This window comes from Scomber japonicus, chromosome 9, assembly GCF_027409825.1.
Source record: "Scomber japonicus isolate fScoJap1 chromosome 9, fScoJap1.pri, whole genome shotgun sequence".
Lineage (NCBI taxonomy): Eukaryota > Metazoa > Chordata > Actinopteri > Scombriformes > Scombridae > Scomber > Scomber japonicus.
In genome coordinates, this window is record NC_070586.1 from 2,776,735 (window position 1) to 2,787,611 (window position 10,877).

The following is a 10,877-nucleotide window of genomic DNA, read 5'->3' on the forward strand; positions in this document are numbered from 1 at the left end:
ACACACACACACACACACACACACACACAGACACAAACTCTTTCACTCACACTGTAACACACACTCATACACACACACACACACGCACACACACACACACACTGTAACACACACACATGCACACACACACACATTTTCTAAACTTCTACATTTAAATCTTCTTTTACATGAATTTTGTTTCTAAACTGACTTCATTTATTCTTTATTCAGATTGATGCACTGCAGTTTGTCAGAGATCAGCTGTGATTATCTGGTTTCAGCTCTGAAGGACAACCCCTCCCATCTGAGAGAGCTGAATCTGAGCTGGAACGAGCTGCAGGATTCAGGAGTGAAGCAGCTGTGTGGTTTTGTGGAGAGTCCAGACTGCAAACTGGAGACTCTGGAGTGAGTTCACTGACTGTCTGTTACTATTGTTGATCTTAATGTTTAACATCTGAGCCTAATTTATGTTCATACATAACTTACATCATGAGGTTAATTTTCTTTTTTCCATATTTAAGTTTTTACTGTACAAAGTTTAGTGTGTAGTTATATGTCTGTGTAAAGTCAATTAATTGATTTACTTCTTAACATATTACACGTGTTGGAAAATGGTTACAGAGAACATGTGAAAAGGTTGATCACTAGAGTTGAAACGAGTATCCGGTACGGATAAACCACTTTTGCTGAGTACCAGTATTATACGAGTAATATGAGTCAATATCTGTGCTCGGATTGAATGAAAATCCTCATTGGGTATCTGACCGTGTCTGTGTTGTGTGATAGGCTGCAGCGCTCCTCCCCTACACACATACACCGCTCTGCTCACTCACACACAGAACAGCTCTCTGTCTCTCCCTCAGTCACTCAGGCTCGCCGGTCTTTTCCGTTAATGTTTAGGGTCTTCAGCTTCAGGTTTGTACTTATTGACCAGTAGAGTTCTGGTAAATGTGGGACTCGCGTTGCGTCTCTGCCTGTCGGAGATTTTTCTTTTTCTTTTTCTTTTTTTAACCGTCAGCTGGCTCTAACCAGTTTTTTTTTTTTAACTTTTGAGTGTCAGACACTTTCTTGCTGTATTTCATAAAAAAAATAAAGGTAGTAGTGGTATAAATAATATTACGAATTAATTTACACCCCCCCCCTCTCTCTGTCTGTCTCTGTCTCTCTCTTACTCACTCACACACACACACACCTGGTGTGGAAAAAAAATAAAAAAAGAGAACCAAAAAAAAAACCACTCGTGATCAAAACCTTTGATCTGAAGCTCAATGCTGATGCTGTCCTGTAAATAGTTTTCTAATTAGCAATAAATATAACAATTTCTGATCAACTCATATCAATTGCATGCTTAAAATAACATACTGGTTAATGTCCCGCCCATTTCAAGACAACCCGACCCACTTCCAGATTAAATCCCGCCCACTCTGAGTACAGATACAGATAATTAATTTGGTTAACAGATACAGATAATGCTGTACTCGCTCATCACTATTGATAACTATGCAGCACTGAATAGTGGAGATGGATTTTCCTGATTTTCTGAGCCTGCAAAAAACGGCTACTCTGTGACGTAGTGGTGTACCCTTGGTCCCTCCTCTACTATATAAGACCGAGAGTCCGCTCTCCTCAGTGGTTAACCTGCCTAGTGGCCAGTTATTGTTACTACATCTAACACTACTACTACTACTACAGTCTACAGTTAGCCAGTTAGCTGAGTTAGCCGCCGAGCTAGCTGCTGAGCTAGCGGCAGAAAGCTCTCAAACGTATTTTTTTTTTCAGTAACTTTTTTATTTATTGAAAAAAGAGCAAACAGACAGTATACAGTGAACAGTGTACAAGTAATACACCAAATAACAGATGAGCCAGCGGTAGTTACATTAATCAAAAATGTTGTAATGGTTACATATATTTGACGTTTTAATAACCTTTTGATTAGTCAAATGATCAAGTAACTTAAAATAATGCTTGATTTCTTTCTGAAAAAACACAAAACAAGATTCTTTCTTATTAAATTTACTCTTATGGATATAAAACAAAATCAAACAAAACAAAATCAACATGTTTCTTCCTTCTTCTAATCATAGAAGCCACACACAACATTTTCCCAGAGTAGAAGGAAATCTTTGAGGAGATGATCAATAATAAATCTGCTGATTCATTTCTTTCTTTGTGCCAAAACTGATGGGATCCACACACACACACACACACACACACACACACACACACACCTCACGCACAGACACAGACACAAACACACACACACACCACACAAACACACCACACACACACCTCACGCACACACACACACACAAACACCTCACACACACACACACACACTGTAACACATACACACCACATACACACAAACACTGTAACACATACACACACACACACACACAAACACACACACACACACACTGTAACACATACACACCACACACACACCACACAATGTAACACACACACACTAACGCACACACACACACACACACACACACACACTGTAAAACACACACACTGTAACACACACACACACACACACACACACACACACACACACACACATTTTCTAAACTTCTACATTTAAATCTTCTTCAGCTCTGAACAGATTATGAAACATTTCATCATTTCAAACATGAACTTTGTTTCTAAACTGACTTCATTTATTCTTTATTCAGATTGTGGCGCTGCAGGTTGTCAGAGATCAGCTGTGATTATCTGGCCTCAGCTCTGAAGGACAACCCCTCCCATCTGAGAGATCTGCACCTGTGGGGAAACAACCTGAAGGAATCAGACGTGAAGCAGCTGATTGATCTTCAGCAGAGTCCAGACTGCAGACTGGAGACTCTGGGGTCAGTAGAGAGTTGGAGTCAGTCTGTGCTGGTTTCAGCAGTTTAGTATTAAACACAGTCAGTATCAAAGCAAAGATCCAGTATTTCCTGGTGAAGCTCCAACCTTCTCAGTGCTGCTTTCCTCAGTGAAGCTGTGAGAGGAGAATGGTGACAGGCTTCAGGATTGGACAGAAAGACAGAGAGAGAGAGAACAGTCAGCCAATCAGATGAGCCAGAAGCTTGTTGTGATCATGTGTTTGAGTTGATGTGAAGACGACTGTTGTTGTTGTTGTTGTGTTGATGTCTGCAGGAAATAAAGCTGGATTACAGCTGACAGCCTTACAAGATGTATAGAGACAGTGATCCTCATAATCAAATCTGATCTCAAAGTGTTTGTTCTCTCATTTCAACACTAAACTATTGATCAGTTTATCTTTGTCAGAGCTCTAAGATCAGTCTGACTGCAGCCTGCAAATCACTGGCTCTGATTTCACACAAGCATCATTACGTTTAGTAACCATGTGGTCTTTATACAGACCAGAACCTCTGCTGAAGTCCAGGAATCACAGCAGCTGTTTAGCTGAGAGCTCTGACTGATTGTCATGTGATGATTTAACAGCAGGAAACATCTTCAAATCCCACAGAGACTCTGTAGCTTTAAACTTTGATAAGAGTTGACATGTATCAGCAGTAAATCCATCAAGTGAGTCTCACTAAACACTCATTTATCTCCTCTGTTCTTTCTTCTTCTCTCATCAGATGGAGGTGATGATCTCTGTCAGAGTGAGAGTGAACATCCAAGAGTGTTGAGAGAGGATCAGCTGGATCCTGATGATCCATCTGGAGTCTGGATCTGGATTTTGTCGTCTTCACTTAACCGACTCCAAAGTGAACAGTTATCTCTGGATTTAGCTGAAGTCAGCACTTTACAGATTTGTTCTACATGAGCTGTTTGATGTAAATAAAGATAAAAACAGGTGTTATAAGTCAGACTGTGAGCCTGGGCTCATATTTATCAATCACACTGAGAGTTAACGAGGACTAAAACTAATGAATGAAGCAGAAGAGAATTGACTGTGACTTTCAGCAGGAGAAGGATTTCTGCTGGGAGAGAGTGAGACGTGGCTGTTTTACCACAGTCAGAGCAGCAGAGTAGAAATAATGATGACATGTTGTAGTTTTCTCACAGTCTCAGCTGGAAATATGAAACAGTGGTCATTTGGTATATTATGTGTATAGACAGGTAACCAGGCAGGTAACTTACCAAGGTTATGGAACTAAACTATGAAGCCAACATTCATTATAAGATGATATTTACAAAGTGTAAAGAAAGCCTGAGAGATAAATGCAGATAACAGCAGTGAGTTAGTCATATCAGTGATATCTGACACATTTACAGTATTTTTAGCATCAGATTCCCTCTTAGTGTTTCCTGTTGATCTATGGTGGAAGTATAGTAACAAAAAGAGGAACTTTACTTTAATGTTTTATTTTGAGAAATGTTCTATTCTGATGCTTTCCTGAATTGGTTGTGAGATTTATTTTGTGTACATAAGATGTGATGAATCTGAATGAATGTGATGGTGTTTCCTGTCTGAAATGGCGGCAGCGCTACTCTGACGCCATCTAGTGGCGATTGTTAAAAAAGCACCAGAGTTTCATCTCTTGTGCTTCTCTACTCTCTGGGACTCCTGAGCCGTCGCGAGGCTGCAGGATAACTCCTGAGCTGCTGTAGACTTTCACACAGACGGAGGTTTGGAAGGAATCACCTGCAGAAACTTTGTTATTTGTCTTTTTCTAATTTTATGTCGTAAAGCAGGCATGTCCAAACTATTTCATAAATGGCCATAATGTTCCTGCAGGTTTTAATTCCAACCAATCAAGAGCACACGATCCGACCAATCAACTGTCTGAAGACTGAGATCAGTTAATTAAACTGTTTCTACTCTGACTTCATTGGATGTTTTGTATCACTCAGCATTAAGGTTTATAACCAATGATCCAATGATGCCTTCACTGGCAGTCAGGAGAGATCAGTATTGGTTTGTATTCACATATAAAGCTTTGTTACCGTTACTGCCTCCATATATTTCATCTGTTAACCCTGAAGAAACATGATATTGGTATTCGCTCACAGAATTGGTTGTTGCTCTGCTCCGTTAGTCTTTCTCTTATAATGAACTGTACACATGGAGCAACCACCAAAAGGCCTTAACATTAGATTATTACCATCAATACAGCTGTTCAAAAGCCTAATCTCAGACCTTGTTTTATTTGATTCTAACGGGTTTTATTTTAATTTTATCTTATTTCTTTTGTTTTCTTTCACCTAATATTGTTTAGCGTTTTGTTGTGTTGCTCAATGGTCTTTAGAGTTAAAATAAAGGTTAATAAAATGAGTGAACCTGCAGCCTCATGATGGATCTTTATAGTTTATTTCTGTTATAAAGGTTCCAACATGCAGCTACTCACCTTTGTTTATCTTGATGCTTGTTTAGCTGCAGCTTCTTATTGCAAACAAATAAAAACTCAAACACATATTTACTAATTAAATGAAATAAAGATGTAAAACTCTAATGGAAGGCTCTTGTCTCTTTTATTAGTTTGTTTGTTGCAGCTGATTCTCATCACTGTAATGAAGAGTTTGCTTCAACTTTCAAGCTTTAATTAACTCCCACTGCTGCAGAACAGCTGTGAGTTTTAAGTCGACTTCATCTCTTTTATAAATGACACTTTCAGTATTCTTTAATTTCTAATATTTAAACATTTCATTTTCACCCCTACTTACCTTTGTACCATTGAGGGGTTTTCACTTGACTTCAACTGCTGACATTATAATAAAAAAGTAGAAACATGAGTGTTATGAAACCTTTTCTAGTGGTGGATACTTCAGTACAAGTAATATTAAATCCCACCTAAGAATTAGTAGATAAATGTGCTTAAAGTGAAGTTTCATATTTTATAACTTTTCTTACATGAAGAAGAAACAAGAAAAAGTCTCATTTGTACTTAAAGGAACAATTCAGATAATTCAAGAAGCAGTTTTAAAGCAGAATTAATCTTCTCACATATGAATTACATTTTATTTTACATTTAAAGTCTTTTATTTAATTCAACTTCAAAAAGACTTAAAAACAGATTCAGTTCAATAACAAACAGTTTTCATGTCGTCTGTTTCCTAAAATGTTGAACTAGTCCTTTAAGCTGTGACTCAGGTTAAAGACATTAAAGGCCCATCAATCAGTTTAAAAGTGACTTTTTTTTATTAACATCAACAAACACAAAAACTTTATTTTTCATTCTTTCATCTTTGGGAACAAAACTTGTTGAATTGCACTTAAATATTTAAAATGAACTCTTCACCTCAAAACAATCAAATCAGATCTTGTTGACATTTTAAATGTGTACATACACACTAAACATCAGTGTGTTACTGTGAGCCAGTGTGACACACGACAAGCTTCACAAACTGTCACTGATTTATTGTTTCTGCTACAAACGACATTCAGACCATGAACAAGTTCTTACTGTCAGTTTAAACAGAGCAGATTATAACAGGCTTTAGTTTGGCTCAATAATAAGAAATAACAGTAAAAGTGACTCAGAACAACATGAACAGTGTCGCTGCTGCTTCATCAGGAAGTAGAAACAGTAGAAATCATTTCATCATGTGAGCTTCAACTGTATTTGATTGAATTTAAATCCAGAATGAAATGTACTTGTTGATGAATCACTACCTCCATCATCTCACTTTACTCAGTTTATCTCAGATTATTGTCCAAACTTCAGTCTCAAACTAAATCTCACAATGTGGTGTGAAAAACTAAATGAGGAGAATATCACTTTGTCCCTGAAGTCTCTGGACTCACTGATGTCTGAGTGACGTCATGTCTGTCACCTTTAACCCTCACACAGGTCTGAGATACTGACTGTCTTCATCACGGTCTTCCTCATGGTCTTCATCACTGTCTTCATCACGGTCTTCATCACGGTCTTCCTCACGGTCTTCATCACTGTCTTCATTACTGTCTTCCTCACTGTCTTCATCACTGTCTTCATCACGGTCTTCATCACTGTCTTCATCACTGTCTTCATCACTGTCTTCCTCACGGTCTTCATCACTGTCTTCATCACGGTCTTCATCACTGTCTTCCTCACAGTCTTCATCACGGTCTTCATCACGGTCTTCATCACTGTCTTCATCATGGTCTTCATCACGGTCTTCATCACGGTCTTCATCACGGTTTTCATCACGGTCTTCATCACAGTCTTCATCACAGTCTTCATCACTGTTTTTCTCAAGGTCTTCATCATAGTCTTCCTCATGGTCTTCATCACTGTCTTCATCACTGTCTTCCTCACGGTCTTCATCGCTGTCTTCCACACGGTCTTCATCTCTGTCTTCATCACTGTCTTCATCACAGTCTTCCTCAAGGTCTTCATCACCGTCTTCATCACTGTCTTCCTCATGGTCTTCATCACTGTCTTCATCACGGTCTCCTCTCCTCCTTTCCTTACTTCTTCCTCTCCTACTTCCCTTCCTTCTCTTTCTTTCCTTCCTTCCCCTTTCCTTTTTTCCTTTCTCCCTCCCTGATTCCTTCTTTCCTTCCTTCCTTCCTTCCTCCCTCCTTTCCTTCCTTCCTTCCTCCCTCCTTTCCTTCCTTCCTTTCCTTTCCTCCCTCCCTCCCTCCCTCCCTTCCTTCCTTGACAGAAGAACAACAGGAGGGTTAAACAATAACCAGGTGTCAGAGCGTCTTTGTCCATTTGAAGCCTTCCTACATATGGACTTAATCACACATGAACAGTTACTTCCTCCCTTTCTTCCTCCCTCCCTCCTTCCCTTCCTTCCTCCCTCCCTTCCTTCCTTGACACAAGGATGGACTTAATCACACATGAACAGTTACTGTGTTTTAATGTTCAGCTGACATTAAATGTTTGTAGTTTGTGACTCTGGACTGATGTGACTGAAATAAACTGCTTCTCATTCCATCATAGACTCATGTGTATGTTTCCTGTTATCTGTATGATTGCTGGTTTTTGAATAACTTGGAATAGAAAGCTCTTCTCACATGTCTGCTGCTCCTGTGATGTCTGATAGAGATGAATGTGTAACATGGCCTAATATACACAGAGCTGTTCCTCCTTAATAGGACGACTGAGTTTCATGCAGCTGGTGGATATTTTCTGATCCAGAACACCTCCACACATCCTGACTGTGCCTGCTTTGTTTCTGTGCTGTATGAAACCAGTCCTGACTGTACATTGATCCTTTGTCAGACCCTGTATTTTATGTTGTGTTGTACATTTCCTGTTTTATTTGAAATTCTAGTCTTCTCCTGTGCTGTCAAATTTACTTCCCCTCTTTGTTCTTTTTCCCGCCTTAGTTGATTACCTATTTGTTTCACCTGTGTCTTGCCTCCCTGTGTGTGTATGTACATACATTGGATACATGTCTTCCTTGCCAGATTGTCTTTGTTACCCTGTGTACTTGCTTTCTCGTGTTATTCCGGTTTGTTTTTTGACCTCCGATTTTCTGCCTGTTTTGATTGCCTGATTCCTGCTAGGCTTTTCGTGTATGACCACCTGCCTCCTCTTTGGATTAAAGAGCTTGCCTCACTGGACTTTGTACCTCTGCCTCGCTTCCCCTTCCTGCAACTGGGTCCACACTCACCAGCCGTTACATCCTTTTGAAAAACCACAAAGACAACTTGGTCACTGTGTCAACTCTTGATTTTTCACATTTTCACAAACTCATCTTCCATCTCAACAGCAGCTCTTTCTCCATACACACCATGCAGTTTGACTTTAGGAAACATGAAATCACTCTCTATGTATTGCAGACATGTGTATCAGCACTTAAATCACTGATTGTATTTTCTGCTTTTATTTGTAACATTTGTGCTTCCAACTCTTTGCTTGTCCAGAGACGACACGTGAAAATGAAAATGAGCCTTTCTGGCTAACTAACTTATTTTCTCTGACATAAATGTTACTAATATTCACTGTTCCTGTCAGCAGGTGATTCATATCTAATATCAGACAGTGTGATGTGACGGGAGGTTAGGGTTAGGGACAGTTTGACAGGATAATATGAGAAATGTTTTCTTTTAGCGTCTTCCACAGCTTTCTGATAATGACGTCAGCAGTCCCTTAACATTTGAAAAGACACCTGCAGTTTGTCCTTGTCAGATTGACCATAAGCGGCTGGATGATGCAGCAAAGATGCAGACACAGGCGATAGCAGGTTTCACCAACGAGTGGGTGTTTATTCATCAAATAAGACAAAAACCACATACAGCGGCACAGCACAGCAGCATGCATGACTGAGAGACCTGACCAGCAACAAGAGCAGATGGTAACTGGTGCCTTTTATCCCCTGTCTCCAGTCCAGTCTAATTGGAGGCCTCCACTCACGGGTTTAAACAATATGATTTCCCAGCTCCCCACAAACAATATTATTACAATGCATTGATTCCTACTGCTGTATTGCTGTTCGCTATTTACACCCCCCCCCCCCCCCCCCCCAGAATAAACAAACCCACTACAATAAATATACACATATATATATACACACACACCAACTACCAAACCCCCCCTCTTCCTATCCCCACTTAGTCTCTCCCGGAACCTTTAAATTTGTGTTCGTACGCCTGTGGACTCTTTTGGCTGAACACTCTGGAAGAGACATAAGACAAAGGACAGGTAAGAATATACAAACAACTTAAAACACAGGCCGCAACTCTAACACACTAAAACACTCATTGAAATATTCTGCACATTTATGTCTTCATTCCCTCTGTTTATCAATTATAACTGGAGGTGTGCACACAATCTTATCTAAACTCCCTCTCTCCCTCAGATGAAGCAGCCTATCCACACCTCCACCTGGCAGAAGACACAATCACATTTCAATAAAAGTTCAATGTACAAATATGCAATGTGCAAACTGCGAATAAAGTGCAAATATTACAATTAAAGTGCCATGTGCTATTATTAAAGTGCCTCATTATGTTGTATGTTTAAAAAAGTGCTATTAAAACCCAGACCCAGTTGTGCCATATTCCCATAGTCTCTTGTAATGAAGGGCTCTTCTTTACAGTCCTTCTTCCACTTATAACTTTTAGCTCTGTTTATATTATAATTGGCTTTAAGAAGCAATAAAAGAGTCTATATTACACATTATGCTGCAACTAGGAAAGTGATTGTGTTAATGATGATAAAGTGTTTATGGATATTTATTGCGACTAATAACATAATGTTTTAATGAAAGAAATGTGAGATTTGAATTTGTATGTGCAATTACGTGTTTTAACTTCACGGGAAAAAGATGAAGAGAAGAAAAGGAACAATTTGCAGGAGCAGTGTTTCCTCCGGGGAACTTGTGACGTAGACAAACAATCCGGTTAAGTTTCACTTTCACTTGTTGGAGAATCTGTGGCGCAGTAAGAAAAAGATCATCTGGTGAGTAAATTGAACTAACTGCTTTTAAATAACACTAAATAAACTAAATATGAACCTGCTTCACCTGAAAACGTTCAATCAGTGATGCGGGTCGATCAGAGAATCGATCATTTAACTTCATAAAGCTTCAGTATAACGACTGAAAATCGATCATTGATCAGGATCGCTGCAGTCTGTTAAAGTCACATTTAGGCTCAGACTTGTTATTCTCATATTAAACTTTGTACAGATAGAAATGATCTGGTCTCTGACTTTAAATATTATTTCTGCTGTTTGAAACTGAACAGTCCGCAATAATAAAATGATGAGTGTGTATTTATATATAAAGACGGAAGTCTTGATTATTGCAGAAGATGTTTAATCAGATATATTTATCTAAATCTTCTCTGTGTGAGTCTGATGTTTGAATTGTTTTATATCAGATTTCAGAGAAGTTACCAACAATAACCAGGAAGAGCTGTGGATCTCTCTGTCTTCTGAAGTTTAATTCAACTATTGAGATTATTTTCATCTTTATTTGATTTAAAAACACACAGGACCAAACCCTAAACAGAGTTAGTTTTGCAACTGAGAGAAAACAGTAATCAGTAGTGGTTGTAGCTTGTA

At 39.0% G+C, this 10,877-nt stretch overlaps 1 protein-coding gene across 1 annotated transcript in view; it reads left to right on the forward strand.

Moving 5' to 3' along the window:
• The window catches only part of LOC128364347 (NACHT, LRR and PYD domains-containing protein 12-like), an 81,040-nt gene extending 77,211 nt beyond the window's left edge, over positions 1-3,829 (forward strand). The window contains exons 9-11 of the mRNA XM_053324884.1: positions 211-384; positions 2,658-2,831; positions 3,570-3,829. Coding sequence (XP_053180859.1) covers positions 211-384; positions 2,658-2,831; positions 3,570-3,579 — 358 coding nt within the window. The 3' untranslated portion in view covers positions 3,580-3,829. The remainder of the gene's footprint in view (positions 1-210; positions 385-2,657; positions 2,832-3,569) is intronic.
• The last annotated feature ends 7,048 nt before the right edge of the window (positions 3,830-10,877 follow it).